Source organism: Camelina sativa, chromosome 4 (assembly GCF_030686135.1).
Source record: "Camelina sativa cultivar CO46 ecotype springtype chromosome 4, ASM3068613v1".
NCBI lineage: Eukaryota > Viridiplantae > Streptophyta > Magnoliopsida > Brassicales > Brassicaceae > Camelina > Camelina sativa.
In genome coordinates this window covers 31287661-31305400 of record NC_141883.1, presented here as the reverse complement: position 1 = coordinate 31305400, position 17740 = coordinate 31287661, and the positions used below count along the sequence as shown (strand labels likewise).

At 36.7% G+C, this 17740-nt stretch overlaps 3 protein-coding genes and 1 pseudogene across 3 annotated transcripts; all 4 read right to left on the bottom strand.

Moving 5' to 3' along the window:
* Nucleotides 1-316: 316 nt before the first annotated feature.
* Nucleotides 317-3904, bottom strand: LOC104782995 (beta-glucosidase 28). The gene is given in 14 exon segments (XM_087511981.1): nt 317-841; nt 929-1037; nt 1135-1237; nt 1356-1390; nt 1486-1703; nt 1799-1917; nt 2022-2277; nt 2403-2490; nt 2640-2717; nt 2826-2901; nt 3028-3083; nt 3174-3191; nt 3194-3242; nt 3633-3904. Coding segments are annotated over 14 exon segments (1851 nt in total). The 5' UTR covers nt 3870-3904; the 3' UTR covers nt 317-432.
* A 1770-nt stretch (nt 3905-5674) lies between these two features.
* Nucleotides 5675-9109, bottom strand: LOC147946377 (uncharacterized). Its single transcript, XM_087509590.1, has 2 exons — nt 6527-9109; nt 5675-6415 (listed from the first exon to the last, which is right to left on the bottom strand). Exons 1-2 carry the CDS (start codon nt 9107-9109, stop codon nt 5675-5677), a joined length of 3324 nt encoding a protein of 1107 aa, XP_087365716.1.
* An 8-nt stretch (nt 9110-9117) lies between these two features.
* LOC147946376 (uncharacterized) lies at nt 9118-10198 on the bottom strand (annotated as a pseudogene).
* A 2424-nt stretch (nt 10199-12622) lies between these two features.
* LOC104782992 (beta-glucosidase 15) lies at nt 12623-16258 on the bottom strand. The gene is made up of 12 exons (XM_087511979.1): nt 15675-16258; nt 15444-15513; nt 15130-15188; nt 14931-15006; nt 14765-14842; nt 14419-14506; nt 14028-14283; nt 13609-13942; nt 13488-13519; nt 13296-13398; nt 13120-13216; nt 12623-12999 (listed from the first exon to the last, which is right to left on the bottom strand). The coding sequence occupies exons 1-12, from the start codon at nt 15825-15827 to the stop codon at nt 12819-12821; spliced, it is 1527 nt and encodes a 508-aa protein (XP_087368105.1). The 5' UTR covers nt 15828-16258; the 3' UTR covers nt 12623-12818.
* Nucleotides 16259-17740: the final 1482 nt, after the last annotated feature.

The window sequence follows — 17740 nt, the reverse complement described above, 5'->3', positions numbered from 1 at the left end:
CTCATCAAAATGATCTTTATATCATGTTCATTGATGATGGTTCTCATCCAATTACCAGTGGATGGATCAATCAAAATATTTGACCCTCAATTCAAGGCTTATCATCAAGGATCAATTTATCAATTCAAACCAAAGTAGAGTTCTCCCCTGGTTCTATTACCTTTTTCAGAATCCTCCTCCAAGCAATGTCAAAATGGCATCAACTTTTTAATCAAAACTTTCACTAAAAAAAAATAAAGCTCTTTATTTTCAAAGAAAAATAATGAATTATAAGAACAGAGCAAGAAAAAGAATTATGCATATAGTACCACATTAGTTGTTTAATTGTTTTTATTTCCATTCCATATACATAAATTGTCTTCCTACATTGGCAATTTTGATAACTCGTAAAAAATTTAATGATACCTAAGGGCTACTCAAGAAAAGGTAAAATCACAAATAATTATATGATCCCAACAAGAAACCTAACTGATGATTAAGATTTCCAAGAGCACATCGATCTCTCTCATCATCTTCTTCTTGTCTTCTTGATACGTTCGTCATGAGATAGAGAATCGAACCAACGGATGCCTCGAAACCTTCTGAATCATCGAAAGTCTTATTATACCTTTCCTCACGTGACAGTACATCCCATACTTCCTCCTCCTCTGTTTCTTCATTCCTTACCACCGGTTTGTTGAGAAACTGCTTGAACCAGTTAACCGAAGTTTTGGGATACCGGGTGAGATCGTTGTCGTAGTCTACATAGTACAGACCAAATCTAGTGGAATATCCATACTCCCATTCGAAATTGTCTAGTAAAGACCACACGTAATATCCTCTCACGTCACATCCATCATCTCTGTTATAACAGTAGAATATTTTAATTCTTGTTTACGTTATTAAAAAATCAGATCCGTTTTTGTAAAAATGTTGAAATATAACTTACGTTATAGCTTTGTGGAGCTGTTGTATATGGTCCTCATGGTAGCTCATCCTAGATGTATCATTGAGAATCTCCTCTCGTGATTTTGTACCGTCGTCATTGTCATTGATTCCTGTAAATTTAATTTATCAAATAAATATTTACAAAGAGGGATAATTTGCTCTTTGATAGGAAAAAATAATATATATATATATAGACAAAAATCTTACCGTTCTCTTTTATATAGACGATAGGGTTATCGTATTTATCTTTGATGTACTTAAGAACTTTTCGTAAACCTTCTGGATGTGATTGGAGTATGCCTCGTTCTTCCTGTGTGTCAAGATCAAAAACAAACCTTAGAACCTTTGGAGGGAAAAAAAAACAGAACTGTCATAAGTGTCATTAGTGTGATTTGTGACTGTTCAAAAATAGTCAAGAAGTTACGTACCCCTGGTCCCAATTGGTGATTACTGTGATTTGTAACTGTTCAAATATAGGCATAATAAAACTAAGTTAGGAATTTAATGAATCTCATACGAAGAAAATAGTCGTACGGATATTAACATTAGCATTCTTACCTGTCCATTTCAGCTGTTGATCGGTTACGAATCGAGGTCGTGCAGGGTCGATGTGTGGAAGGTGAGCAATGTAACGGGCTGTATAGTAGTTAATTCCAATGAAATCAGATGAATTTTTCAACATTTTAGACTGTTCCGGAGTGAAAGAAGGTAATCTGTTTCCGATGTGTTTCTTCATTAATTCTGGATAATCCCCATGAATAACTGGATCTAAATGCCTGATACACACGTTGGAAAAATGTTATGTAAATATCTTACGATTACAACAAATATAACATTACTTGTTTTTACACTTACTTATATAACAACTTACCAATCTAGTTCGATGGCAAGAGCTCGTTTAACGGCTTCGTTATCGGCAGGAGAACTAGAGTCATAAGGCTCAAACCACAAAGGTGATAACACTATCCCAATCTGACCATCTTGTGAAGTCTGTCAAACAAATTATTTTGATTAAATTTATAAGATCAAAAGCAAAGACACTAATCAAATTTAAAATATTTAATAATTAATTTATACTTTTTTTATAAATCCACCTTGTTACATTTTCGGAACTCTTGGACAGCTGCGGCATGAGCAAGAAGAAGGTGATGTGATGCAATGTAAGGCTCGGTAGCTGAATCGCCGGCTTGACACTTACTATTCACCCATTTAGAACATCGTCCAACCGCTTTGTTACCCGCATCGTAGCCCGCAACAGTTACGACATAAGGTTCATTTATAGTAGTCCACATTTTAACTGTGTCTCCAAATTCCTCAAAACATACTCTTGAAAAATTTCGAAAATCTTCTCTGTTTAGAATAATTAAAAATAATAGTTAATTAATATTGATTTCTTTTATGTCTATCTTCATGATATATAATAACCATAGAGTCATTAAAACAAAAATTTATAGAATAATTATAAGTTCACTTACACTATCTGAGGGCTTAAAAAGCCACCATACTCGTCCTCGAGTGCTTGAGGATGGTCCCAATGGTAGAGGGTAATTGATGGTTGAATGCCTGCGTATGTTTGTTCATTAGATCATACAACATATGTAAGATAATTTAACATGCATAATTATCTTTAGCTAATACAAAAATGTAACGCATAATATAGTTATTGTCATTTAGAGAGGTTTGGTATAAGTTTAACTAATTAGTCAACTTACCGTTAGCAACAAGCTCGTCGATGAGAGCCTTATAGAATTGTACACCTTCTTTGTTTACTCCATCTTTTACTTTTCCACCTTCAAAATAATACCAAAAGTTAAGCAGATTCACCAAATTTTTTACATATATTTCAGTTTTAACTAAATGTATATAACAATTTTTTAAAAAAATGTAAATTTACTTACTAGGTATTAATCTAGCCCATGAAATCGAAAATCTGAAAGCGTCCATATTTAAGTCTTTCATCAATTTGACATCATCCTGTGTGTATACAATTTCGGTATATATAATTAGGAAAATAACATAATAGGTCCAAAATATATTTATCGACCTTGACATTAAAAAATAATAAAACAAACAATATCGTTTGTGCACCCACGATTTTACCTTATAACGATGGTAAAAATCGACCGCTACATCTGCATTCTCCATACTGGTCCTTTCTGCATTTGGAACTATTAGTCATTTATATATAGATACAATTTTAGTACACATTTTAAGATATTTGTACGGAATATAAATTTAAAAGAGACCTGGAAAAGTGTGGCTGAGTAATCCCATATAGTTGGAGACTTCCCACCTTCACTTGTTGCACCTTTGTACTATATAATGGGCAACTTTAATTTTTACCTTTTTAGTAACAGACTAACAGTTACCCTTTTTTTTAATCCAATATTACAAAATACAAACTATATCATTTGAAGGGTGAAGAATAAAAAACCAACGACATCATCTTAACTGTATCAAATTGATATTCGGCTGACTTATATATGGCATGGAAAATTATAAACTCTTGGAATATGAACTTACTTCCACATCAACGGGAATTATATTACGTACGGATTAGATTCCGCATAATTTGTCAACGTCACACAACTTCCATAACGAATTGCATTTTATAATAATAATCCTTTTTTGTTCAAAAAAAAAAAATAATAATAATAATAATAATATTCCTTTTAAAAATCGAATATTACCGACTGAAATATTACCTGAAAAGCCGATGCAGCTGTTCCAAAAACAAAATTATCCGGAAAATCATGACGATCGAGTACTCTAGATGAAGTAATCTTCCTTGACAACCATGAGAGTATTATAAGGAGGATGAAAAAATGCACCTTCATATTATTCTTTTTTTTTTTTTTTGATTTGAATATATGTATTTTCCTCAACTGTTCAAAGCTGAGTTTTGTAGTTGTAACAAACGAAGAGTTTCTCTTCTCATACATATAGGGAGCTTCGTCTCGTGATGTTGTTGTTCTACGTGGAAAGGTATATTTATCCTTATAGTCATATAAGTATGCATCTCAAAAGTAACTACTTAAGATTAAACTATGATTTACCGTAGTAAGAAAATTATGGTAATTAAGAAGAGAATTCAATTTTGGTTTCCTCTTCTTGTACCCTCAAAATCGACCATATTCTTAGCTTATGTTCATCTTTATGTTTGAACGTAGTCAGGATTACAGCTTACATTCAGATCTATATGAATATGTGTGTTTTTCTATCCTATGCATGTATGTTTCTATTTAAAGTGGAGATTGAACGTGGTATGTATATTTGACTATGTTCATTGTCCTGTCTTTTAGCATGCGAAACTCACTGAGCCGCTTACATCTTTCACGTTCACAAAAGCTGGCGTTTCCTTTTACGGACTTTGATGATATCGTGGCTGCTGAGATGTAAAAAAATCATTATTTTATTTATTTCCAAAGGAATTGGAGTTTTAGTTATTGAAATTAAAAACAAGCTCTCGTTTCTTGGATTTCTTCTGAATTTAGCCTCTGAAAATTTTGTAATTCTTATGAAAGACCGCTAATTCCAAAAAAAAAAAACTTAAAAACTAATTCCATGTGAAAACATAAAAATATAAAAGAATATGATTATCTTGACCACAAGGTGGTGGGCTAGTGGTTCTGGCCTTGATGGAAGAGTTGCCCTGTTGGTCTAGGCCAGGGATTGATTCTCCCCAAACGCATAAGAGATTAGTCTCGGACCTCTCCCATAGGTATGGAGATTTACTTTCTGAATTAACAAAAAAAAAATATGATTATTTTTAACTTATTGGTGGATGAACACGTGTCTCGAATTTTACCCATATATATAAAATATGATATTGGTAATGTGAATATCAAAATTATTTTAAATAATTCCTGACAGTTTTTTACATTCAAAGCTACTATTTTTTATTTCTTGTTGAATTAATCTCTGAATATTAGCAATTGCACAATTGCACTCCACGTTGGCCCGTGCCATGAGAAGCTGTACACATGCAGGCAGTGTATGTTGCATAGAACATATAATGTAATTAGTTTGAATATGGTCGCAATCATGTCTTCATTCATAAGTTCGTACTATACGTCGCTATTGACCACAAGTGGGGAACCTTTAACCTATATAATGTAATTAGTTTTAAAAGTTAAAACATGTATCTACTTATAAAGTTGGACATTGTCAAATGGGTAAATTTTAACCCATTAGGCCCAGGCCCAGCTGATGATAATTTTTGATAATGATTCAAGTAATATAAAGTTAATCGAATGTCATCAAAGCACTGCATAATTTTTCTGACCCATTGATCAATTGATGCTGATATTGGGATACTCATAAAATTGTGGGCAAGTACTGTAAGTATTTGGATTCAGACTATATATGCGCATAGTCGCCTTTACTGACCTCTTGTTTGTTGTTGGCGTTTTGCTAAAGCACGCATGAGAGAATAGTCTAGTTTGAACTCTTATGCTTTTCTTTTAGTCAAGCGGCGCACACAAAGAATTACTTTTCTTCGAATAATAGCGGCCGCGGGGTCGTTATTTGTTACGGAAATAGGATTATAGTTGATACCTAGTGTGAGAAAATATGTATTTTTTTTTTTTTTTTGTCAAACACACGATACTTAATAGATTAATTAGTTACAATTACAAAGGCCTTTTAGGGCATATTTTGCCAGAGCATCGACTTGGAAATTATCGAGTCTAGAGATATGAGAGAAATTATACATATCGAAACGATCCGAGAGAGAGTGGGAATCATATTAAAGCCCGCAGAATTCCTTTGGAGAAGTCTTCTGATTGAGTGCTTGGACTAGCATCTGCGAGTCTGAAGCAAAGGAGATCTTGTTGAAGCCCGATTCAATGGCAACTCCCAAAGCCGTGAGAGTTGCTAGTGCTTCGGCCATCAGAGGTGATCGGATGTGGGTTGCCGTAGATTCACCTTGGAGGAGGATGTCACCGAATTGGTCTTTGAAGATCCATCCACAGCCCATGTTCCCATTGGCCTGCCAGGCTGCATCCGTGAAACAAGTAATTGGGTTCTCAAAAGGTTGTATCGATCGTTGTCCAGGGATCAGAGATCTGGGTTGAACTGGTGTCCGATTGGATTGAGTCTGTTGGGCTTCCTGCCATTCTTTTGCTCGTAAGATGGCTAGAGAGATAATTTCAGTAGTTTGGATTTGGGTCTTATCAAAGAGTAGGCGGTTTCGAGCTGTCCAGAGAGTCCAGATGATCCAGGGTGCAAGGGGACCAGTCGTTATTCCAGTGGGAGGGAGGCATATGATCTTTGTAGATTCCACAAGGCCTCTTTTGAAAGATAGGGTTAATTCAAGGTTAAATCGATCTTTAAACGGTACATGTTTCCAGACATTCACAGCAAAGGGACACTGGAAAAAGATACGCGCTTCAGTTTCTGGTCTCCCACAGTGTTGACAAGCGGAGGTAGAGGTGATCTGTCTGGTTTGTAGGTTATGACCTACATGGAGGGCGTTCTGTGAAGCTTTCTAGAGCAGTAGTTTTAATTTTGGTGAGCACTTGAGATTCCAGATCTCCTGCTTCCATTTAAATTGGTTTTCAGGGTTTTGTGGTATAGGTATTGGTATTGGATCTTGAACGTGTGTTTTCTGTTGTAGGGCTTCGTAATAGCCTGACTTGGCTGAATAGATTCCATCAGAGATCGGGAGCCACGCCCAAGAGTCTGATCCTCCTTGCTTACTTGGTTTAAGGTTGAGGATGTTCTCCTTATAAAAGGGGAGGATTATTTTTATCAGAGAAATATTCCATTTCTTAGATTGAGTGATAAGTAAATCTGCAACTCGCAAGTGTTGGTCCTCTTTTTGTGGGGGTCCGAGAGGAGAAAAAGGTTGGTCTAAGGAGAGCCAAGGGGTTCCCCATATCGGTGTTGCTTCACCTGTTCCAAGTAGCTTGCCCAGGTTTGTCTTTAATAACTCTCTTCCTATGCAAATACTCCTCCACCCGTGTGATGCATGATTTGGGACATGACTCTCTAAGAAAGATGTGGTTTTACAGTATTTACCTGTTAATAATTTTGCAAGGAGACAAGAAGGTTGAGTAAGAATCCGCCAGCTGATTTTTGCTAAAAAGGCATCATTATAGCACTGTAAGTCTCTGAAACCCAATCCACCGTCTTTGAAAGATTTAGTCATCTTGTCCCAAGCAATCCAACATATCTTCCTCTTGTCAGGTTTCTCATCCCACCAGAAGCGGGTTAGAGCGGATTGGATACGACTGCAGAGAGAATTTGGAAGCTTAAAGCAGAACATTGTATAGGAGGGCATAACTCCCAGGACTGACTTAAGCAGGGTCAGTTTTCCAGCGGAGGAGAGGAATTTGGAGGACCAGCTGAGAGCTTGTTGTTTTATCCTATCTACAATCATGGTGAATAGGTCATTTTTCTTCCTCCCGAATAACTTTGGTAGCCCGAGGTATTTTCCTTGTCCTCCAGTTTTGTTGATGCCAAGTTCCTGCGTAACCCTTTCTTTGATATCATTTTTGGTTTTGCTCGAGAACGTAATGGAAGATTTGTCTTGGTTTATCTTTTGTCCTGAGGCTGCTTTATATTTATGCAGGATCTCCTTTAGTTGTCTGACACTAGTTTTATCTGATTTACAGAAAAACATAGTGTCATCTACAAATAGGAGGTGGTTGACCCATGGGCTCCCTTTTGCTACCCGTATCCCAGGTAATTTACCATAAACTTGTGCTTTGTTACATAAGCTTGAAAGTACTTCACTACAGAGAATGAAGATGTAAGGAGATAGTGGATCGCCTTGTCTGATACCTCGACTTAGTTTAACCATTCCTCTGGCCTGTCCATTGAGGAGATAGGAATAGGATACTGAAGTGATACACTGCATGAGTATATTAGTCCAATGAGGGTGGAAGCCCATTCTGGAAAGTACTTCTTCAATAAAACTCCACTCTAACCTGTCGTAGGCTTTACTCATGTCAGTTTTGACTGCCATGTAAACTCGTTCTTGTGCCATGGATTGTTTCAGGTAATGAAGAGCTTCATGCGTGATGATGACATTATCCGTGATTGCTCGACCAGGGACAAAAGCGGACTGATTCTGAGATATGCAGGTTTGTAATATAGCTTGCAGTCGTTTTGAGATGATTTTCGCAATGGTTTTGTAGAAGATTGAGCAAAGTGCTATTGGACGATAGTCAGCCACTCTTTTCGGACTAGTAATCTTTGGAATCAGCCTAACATGAGTGTGGTTTGAGTGTGCCGGGAGGGATCCAGAGGTAAAGAAGTCTTGTATATCTGTTGTGACCTTTCCGCTTAAGGTGTCCCAATTTGTTTGATAAAAACTTGCTGAGAATCCATCGGGTCCCGGAGCTTTATCCGGATGGATGTCAAAACAAGCATTCTTGACTTCAGTTGGGGAAGGTATCTTCAGTAACTCTTCATTCATTGATTCTGTAATACATGGTGTTAAAGCATCCCTTACTGTTGTGGACCTGGTTCTTGCAGTCGAGGTAAATAACTCTTGATAGTAAGAGGAAATAGTGTCAACAATCTCCTGTTCTTCATAGATTGAATCTCCCTGCTCTGATTCAAGAACTGATATATTGTTGATCACCTTACGACTCTTTGTTGCAGCATGGAAGAACCCAGAGTTCTTGTCTCCTAAAGCTAGCCAGAGTTGGCGGCTGCGTTGTTTCCAAAACTCTTCCTCTTTTTGACAGGCAATTGTTAAATTTCTGTTTAAATCATCTAGTAGAGCTTGAGGGCTCGAGTCAGTTATCATTGCCTCTTCTAGTTGATCCCTGAGGTCATTTACAGTCTGCTGACTGTTTTCTTGTTGTTCTCTTGTCCAGGTTATAATTGCGGTTCTGCACAGTTGAAGGCGTTTGTCTACTACCGCATCAGGGCAGGCGTTCCATGCGTCACAGATAAGTTTTTTGACTTCTGGTATGTGCCTTAGTCTTCTATCATAACGAAAGAGACCTTTTCTTCTTTTGTGTACAAGATCGAAGGAAGATACCAGAGGGCGGTGATCAGAGCCTTCAAAACAAAGATATTCACTTCTTCCTGACGGGTAAGCAATAGTCCATTTGTTGTTTGCTATAGCCCTGTCCAGTCTGCACCTGACAATGTGTGAGTGTCTTTTCCCTCTCCAAGAGAAAAAGTTTCTTGTGTGTTGGAGATCGAACAGGTCGCAGGTAGACATAAGCGATCTTAAGTCAGAGAATGATCCTTCTGATCTGGGTGGGCCCCCTTTTTCTCATTGCACCCGATGATATCATTAAAATCTCCCGTTAGAAACCAGGGCTCAGATCGAGAGGATGTTTGCATTTTTATCTTTTCCCAGATTTCAACTCTCTTGGTTCTATCAGGTTCTCCGTACACGAAGGTAGCAAAGAAATATCTGCCTTTTGCTTTTATTCTGGTATCGATTAGGTTATTACAGGAATTTAATATTTCCACTTCTAAGCTTTGTTTCCAGAACAGGGCTAAACCACCTCCCCCTGGCGAGAGGGGGGGGGGGGGGACCAAGTGTTGGGAAGGATGATCGAGCCACTGTAGAGATTGTAGCACCATGTCATTCTGGTTTTTGGTCTCCATGAGGAAGATGAGATCAGGACATATACGTTTCTTTATGTCCTTCAGTCTCTGGACTGTTGTGGGGTTCCCAACCCACAACAGTTCCAGCTTACAAACCTTACGTAAGAGGGGTCGGCGGATTCTGAAAATCCACCTTCTTCTTCCTACTTGTCGGGAAAAGGGAGACTTTTGGTGAAGTTGAATGAGCTGGTTGGTGAGGAGTATCGATGTCATGGGTTTGGGCAGTTTCTTGTTGAGTTCCCGAGTTTTGTGTTTGGGGTTTATCTTTTGGAGCAGAGGGTCCTGAAGCTGTTCTGACTGGTTTTTTCTGACTTTGCTTTGAGGTACCAAGTTTTGATCCGCCTTTCACTTCATTTTGTTTCCTTGGGGAGCCACGAGTGAAGTTCCTTTTTTGGGTTTTTGCTCCCAATAATGCTTGGTTTCCTTTTGCAGGTTGTTTTTGGATAGGTGGTCTACCTCGTCCTCTCTTGCTTGGTTCACTTTGGTCTTGAGCATGGGAAGGGGAACTGGTCACTGCTACATCGATTGTAGTGTGTTTTGGTGAGAGATTATTAGGTTGAGGGTTCAACAGAGATGCATTAGCCAGGTTAGCTTCCATTATCGAATTGGTTGTGTTCTCCATTAGATTTTCAGTTTCACCTTGTAGTACCCTCATGCGCCTCACTGGACTCTCTGTTGGATCAGGACAGGCCATGTACTGGATTGTGACTTCTCTCAGTTCATTTAACACTTGTTCTTTAGAGGGGAGTTGGGATCGATCCACTTGGATTCCCAAAGGTGGTGGGGTTTGAGGATCAAGGCTTGAGATATTTCTTTCCAGTGGTGGTCTTCTTGCTCTAGAAGATACAAAGGGTTCACCTTCGGGTTCCACTGATGAGTTTGATTTTCTCTCCATTGTAGGTTTCTTGGTGGGGGAGGATGATGCCTTGAGTTCCTGTTGTGATATAGGTTAGAGGCGCCCGTTCTAGAGATCAAACGAGAGGGTGCTCTAGGTGAATATCTTCTAGCAAAGGTATCCCTCTGATCCCGTGGGACAGGTCTTGTTTCAGAACGCGAGTGGTTTGGGTGTTCCAGTTTGTCATAGGAGCGTTTCCTAGACTCGAATCTGTGCCATGTTTGGTAGCTTCTCTCTGAGTCTTGTGTTCTAATGTGTTGTTTTGGTGGTAGGAAGTTGTCCTGAGGTGTATAGTAATTCCTCGACACTGATGTACAAGTCTCACCTGAAATGGCTTGTTTTTGTTTCAGTGGTACTTCCTTTCTTTCCCCATTCAATCCCGGGCAGGGATACTTGTCATGAGAGAGCCGTAGACAGTAAGTACAGTAGTTTTTGAGGTTTTTGTACTCTAAGCAGATTAGGTCTTCACTGCTATCTGAAAACTCGATGATTGTTTCCTTTGTTATAGGTTCTAATCCGTTAATGAGGACTTTTAGTTGGATCGACGAGGTGGAGATATTCCAGTCCAGAATCTCGCCAAGCGCTTCGCCAATAGAGAGAACCATTTCTTTTTTCCAATATTGTTTTGGAAGGCCTTGAACTTCGAGCCAAAAGGGGATCTGTGAAGGGAACGATGGTGAGATAACCGGTTCCCATCGTTTGAGAATAACTATCCATTGATCGAAATGATAAGGTCTGTTATCCATGACTTGATTGAGGTCTTCTTCGAGTTCAAATTTGAACTGAAACACACCTTGACCTAAATCGGCTCCCTCTGCTTTTCCTTTCAGGTTCCAGCGATTAAGAAGGAAAGGGAAAATAGCCCACATAAGTTGGCCCGCGGGGTTAGTAAGTCTGCCTATTAGAGTGAGAGGGTTTTCCCGAATTAGGTCTGTTGTATCCAGCTCTAGTGCCTTTATCCGCTTTTGGGGAGGGGGTGAGTAGTTCATATCCACACATTTACCTTTCAAATGGTATGGGATACAGTTTGCCATGGAAACTCAGAGAGTTTTGATTCACAGGGTTTGAAAAACATAGTTGATTGAAAAGGTTGTAGCAGCGGGAAAGTGGTTTTATATCAGAAAGGTTCGAAAGCAGGGGGTTCTTCAGCAAGCAAAGGTGGAAATAAACGCAAGGAGGGAATTAAGGTAATACCAGATTAACAGAAACATTGAATTCTGGTAGGTGAAACTCGGAGATTTGCCATGGAGATGTGAAGAGCAGATGGTCGGAGTGGGGGAGACCGTTGGATAAAGCCAGGGTCCAAATCTTATTGGTGGATAAGGGTGGATGAGATCTGGACAAATGGCTTCATCACGTCCTCGGTTGTCGTGCCTTGGAGAGTTTTTTTCCCTTCGACCTCTTGCTAGTCTTAAGTTAATACTCCCATTTGAGAAAATATGTATCTAAACCTTGATATGATTAGAAATTAGTGAAAAGAGTTTAAGCTTAAACTTCACTCGTATATCCTGAAATGAAGTAAGCTACTTATTAACATTTCAGTTCAAGTTGATTCAAGTAAAGAATGCCAATTTGTCATCTAAGGGAATGGGAGACAAAAAAAAATGGATCGAAGATGCTATCATATTTATTGGGCATTCTATTTGAATGCGTATAAATAATAGAGAATATTCCACATCGACGCGAATAATTGTTAACACATTATAGCATTACTGTCAACTTCACACATGCTATCATGCATCAAAAAAGAAACCATCACAAATTCACAATCTTAAAAGAAATATCAAAATTTCCAAATAATCCAACTCATAATACCACAAATGCACATCGTTAATAACGAGATAATAAAAAGGAGGGTGAAACAGTACACCTCTTATCCATTTTGTTCTTTTAAAAATTTAAGGAAAAATGATCGCCATCTATTTGAAGTATACGCCAGCACATAGTCACACATACAAATAATATAAATGTTTTGTTAACTACGTGAACTAATGTCATCACATAAGAAAATACATAAACAAACATAGATTATGTGTACAACACCATAAACATTCGAGGTTGGCCGGAATCCGGCGTTGACCAGTGTTGACTGGCGTGATTATATGTTAACTTATACTTCAAGTAGCTGGCTAATACTGATCCAACTTCTTTTTTCTCAAATTGATATAAAGCTGAAATTGTAGATCTTACAAACTATGCCTATATCGTTTTCACATTTCTCACTTTTATAATTATTCAACGAATTTAGTATTAATTTTCCTTATAAATCGTACGTTACATCGAAAGATGGTATAACATCGAGTAATACATCAATCCGGTTCTATGTTAAAATAGCTAAACCATTATCATTATTTTCAAAGGTGGAAAAATTATAAATCTCTCAATTGTCGTTGTTATAAACGCCATCTTTATGTAATCATCAATTGTTTTTTTTTTCATTTAACAATTCTTTGAACCACTGAGCCGATTTTTTGGGATATCTCTTACTTCCATTGTTGAAATCCACGTAAACCAGCCCAAACCGGACTGTGTATCCCATTGCCCATTCGAAGTTGTCTAGCAACGACCATGCGAAAAATCCCTTCACGTTTGCTCCAACCCTAAATTTGCCAGTAAGAAAAAGCATTCACAACAGAATTACATAAATGTGTATGATTGATTATGTAGCGTGACAGCTGTAGGAGGATTCTTAACATATTAGATAATAAAAGGATGCTTACGAGATAGCGTCTTGGACCATTTGGAGATGTCTAGCGTAGTAATCAATCCTATCACCATCTTTAAGGAAGACTTTATCGGTACTGAATTCATCTCTCCCTACAAAGATTGGTACAACATTAGGATGAAACCAAAAGAAGATCTATCAAGAACTGAAGCTGTTGTTTGTGTGAGTTACCGTTTTCGGTTATGTACATGACAGGATCCTTAAACTTGTATTTTGCATAAAGGACGAGATCACGAATTCCCTTTGGATATATTAAAAGCCAATCTGATGCAGCCTATAAGATCATGTACATAGTTTTTAGATTGAGCAAATTCATAAATATTTAATAACCGTTGCAACGTTTTATGAGTCTAGCCAAAGTACCTTTGGACCGATGGGAACCCCTTCTCTTACACCTGATTCATAAATACAAGCCCACACTTCAGACTCGTAATTTAGTTTGTAGTGGTTAAGAAAAAGAAATGTGGATGACACGAAACCAAACCTGTGACACTAGCACAAGGATCAGAGAACATAGTAACATCTTGGGTGGAGCAGGGAACATCCTTTGCGTAAGTGGAAGAGTAATAATTGATGCCAATGAAATCATATGAGCCTTTCAGCATCTTAGATTGTTGTGCAGTGAATGTAGGTAAGCGACCACCTTTTACGTTGTTGACCATATCAACCGGGTATTTACCGGTCACAAGCGGCTCCATAAAGTAGTCAAATGTGAAGGCCATGGCTCGTGCCGCAGCCGATCTATCCTCCGGTGATTCTGTATATGGCAAGTTCCAAGCCGCGTTCAAAGCAATACCAACTTGACCTTTTTGAGACGCCTATCGAACAACAGAGCATATATAAAAGCCATCTTTTTTTAGTAACTTGATGGTTAAGAAACAGAGCATATATAGTTTATCTAACCTTGTATTTTTCTCTGTAGACTTGGACGGCGGCTCCGTGAGAAAGGATGAGGTTGTGACCAACAATATAAGGCTCGGTGGCTCCATTTCCACCGGTGCAATTAGGGTTTGTGAATTTGGAGCATCTTCCTGGAGCCATCACACCTGCAACATAACCTTGTTGCACCACCGTTAATGGCTCGTTCAGTGTCATCCAATGCTTCACTCTATCTCCAAAACTCTTGAAGCAAACATCCGCATAATCACGGAAATCATTCCTGTTTCATTACAAAACAAAAATTAAATTAAATTAACAATTCTGTTGGCCACTGTATGATCTGTATTGTTAATTGTAATGGCTAGTAAAACTTGATTATAGATAGATAGATAGATAGTCCACTAGGAGGACTTACACAATCTCGTCACCAAGGAATCCGCCATAAGCATCTTCAAGGGCTTGTGGTGTGTCCCAATGAAACATGGTTGCAAAAGGCTTAATTCCTGTATAACACAATCACAAACATTTACATTAGTGCTTTTGTTGCGTTTGTAACTATAGTTTCAACTTTCAAGGGTGAAAGAAAGATGATTCATTCAATGTGGACTACTACTAATTCATTGACTAATATGTAACGTTTCCAAATCCGTAAAAGTTTTAAAATCCTTTCTAAGACTAGAATTGAAATTTAAATATCATAGGAAACAGATAACGTTAATTAAGAGAGCCTCTGTTTTCAGATTGGAATTTGTCTTTTTTACCTTTGGACAAAAGCTCATTGATCAAGTTGTTGTAATAGTCAATACCAGCCTGGTTGATTCCACCTTTTAGATTCCCACCTAAACAAGAAAAAAATTAATTGGCACAGAGAAATAATCAAAATCTCATGTGTGAATGAATGATCTACAAAGAGAAGACGGAACTTACGAGGTAAGATCCTGGACCATGAGATTGAGAATCTGTATGCATTGAATCCAATTTGATGCAATAAAGCCACATCTTCCTGTTTTAAATATATGAATATAACATTATCAAATAATGTAACTGATTTTTTAAGCCAATGGAAATAAAGAACAACTGTTTAATTGTAACATATTTATTCCAAACAAAAAAAAAGGAAAATTACCTTGTAAAGATGGTAAGAGTTATCAGAAACAGACCCATTGCTACCATCTTTTATCTTCTCTGAAAAAATATTGAAATTAAACTTTAGATTGTTTAACTATAATCTCATTGAAGAATCAAAACAGAGTAATTGAGCTTCTTTTTTATTTATTTATTGTCCCATGAGATGAGATCATTCACATTTTGGTCTCGTCTTTTCAAATATCATCATCATCATATTAATATACATCTACACTAGACGCACGGATCTTGAATCTTAAATACTCATATATATAGATCCTAACAACAAGGTGATTAAAAAAAAAAATAACAAACCTGGGTATTTCTCAGAGAAAGTATCCCAGATACTTGGTCCTCTACCATCTTCATGAGCACCTCCTTCTACCTACGACGTGATAAAAAAAAAAAAAAAAAAAAAAACATAAATTCTCTAACCAGTGATCGGACTTTTCTTGTTTTTTTTCTTCTTCTAGATAATGAACGAGTGGTAGGAATTGTTTTTTCTTTATAAGGAAAACTAATAAGAAGAAAATATTAAAAAGGAACCTGGTAAGCAGAGGTTGCAGAACCAAAGATGAAATCTGCTGGGAAATCACTTTTTCTTAATCTAGGCGTTGAAGAGTTGTTGTTGCTGGCAAGAACTTCACTCGAGGCTAAGACAATGATCACTAGTAAAGAAAGATATTTTTTACCTCTCATTCTTAAATTTTTTTTTATTTTTGATTACTAGATCTTGTTTTTCTTTCAAGATGATGAGAATGAAGTGGAGGTTTATTATATAGGGGAAGAGAGAGAGAGTGAATGATAAGTATTATAATTAATTTTCTTAATTAGTAAACTGGAAACAAATTAAATGACCTTATCAATATCATGACTATCAAGTCTATCAAAATAGGAAAAGAATAGTAAAACGTGAGTGACTTTTTTTGTTTTTTTTGTTACAAAAAAATATCTAAATAAATTTTTAATCTAAAGATGTGTGATTCATAAAAAGAATTATAAGTGAGAAAGCAAAGCATCATTGCACGTCCTGTAGTGCAAAGAGACATATACGGGGGGATGTGCTAATTTCTCAAGGGAAACGTGAAGACGTGTTCGAATTGAAAAGTCTATATTGGCAACTTTTCCGTAAAAACAAATGCCTTTTGATTAAAAACAGCGACAAGTAGTTTTCTTGTAACGGCTATTTATTTCAAACTCTTTTTGATTAATTTAGGGACTCCTTTTGTTTTACTTTTCTAACGTTTGCTTTGTTTTACTTTTCTAACGTTTGCTTCAGACAAAATATATTTATTATTGGTTTTGTTTTTTTTTTGGTTGTTGTCAGTATTGGTTTTTGTTTTGTGAAGGGTTATTTTCACAGGTTGGTGTGGTCTGGACTCTGGGACGCGTTGGGATTTGTCGGACAATATAACATTTATACGTTAATTTATCAAACCTAACACTGTATTTATTTAATATATTGATAAAGACTGTCTCTCTGATTTCAAATTGTGATGAACCTCGGTCATTATTTGGTTTGGAAGGATCGTATATTTTTTCCACTTTAATCTTATAAAATAGTTTTATTTTTATTTTTAATCAAAAACGAAAAGTATAATAGCTGTCTTCGTTTCTGATTATAAAAAACTATCAGAATACTCATATTTTGACAACTTTTCGTTACAAAGTTTTTAAATTTAATAAGACAGTGAAATACAAATTTATTTATAAGCAAAAAGCTATTTTGATAAATACTGTAGTACTATTTTAAATGTAATCCAGATTATGTTTTATTTCATACAGTGATCACATTAAACTACAGCAAGTAGAGACGACTTTATCATTTTTGTTAGTCTTCTTTTAATGATTAGTTTTTAAAAAAGCGAACCCCTCAGATGGGCAAATCTTTAACCAATTCTATTCTAATCCGGACAGTGCCGTATAAAATGATCTAGGTTTAACCATGAAAGCAAAAACCGTAAGCAAAGCGTTTTGATGTTTGTTTTTTTTTTTTTGGGTGCAACTTAAACGTTTAGATGTTTATTAAAACAGAGTTTTCTAGTATTAGTTATCTTATGAAAACACAATACGTGGTGAGTGGCATGCACTGCCTTATATTAATTGATTCCAAGTTAACCTATATTATTGTGTTATACTTATACAGACCTTATCCATTACATTAAAGACGTTTATAAAAAGAGTGCAAATTTAAAATACAAGAATAGAAATTAACTCAAGTGGAAATAGAAAATGCTAACCACTAAAAAAATTTACTTTCGACTACACAATCATTTACTTCAATGAGAATTTCATTAATCCAAACGTACGTATTAGTTAAAAAAGCAAAAAACAGTTCAGCTAGGAAGTATCAAATTCAAGCTGGAATTTGTTTATTAAACCCGGTTAGCCCAATTCCGGTTACATGCATACATATTAAAGAATTAAAGAAAACAATCCGGTCATGATTAATTTAAAATATGGTACTTTGGTTAGTAAAAATATATAAAAAAGTGACGGCGAAACATTAGTTAAGAGGATCCCATCAAAATGAACTCTTATCGTATTTTCCATTCTTGGTCAGCTATTTCACCTATCCCAAAGTTTGAATACGAATCTTCTCATCCATCGTA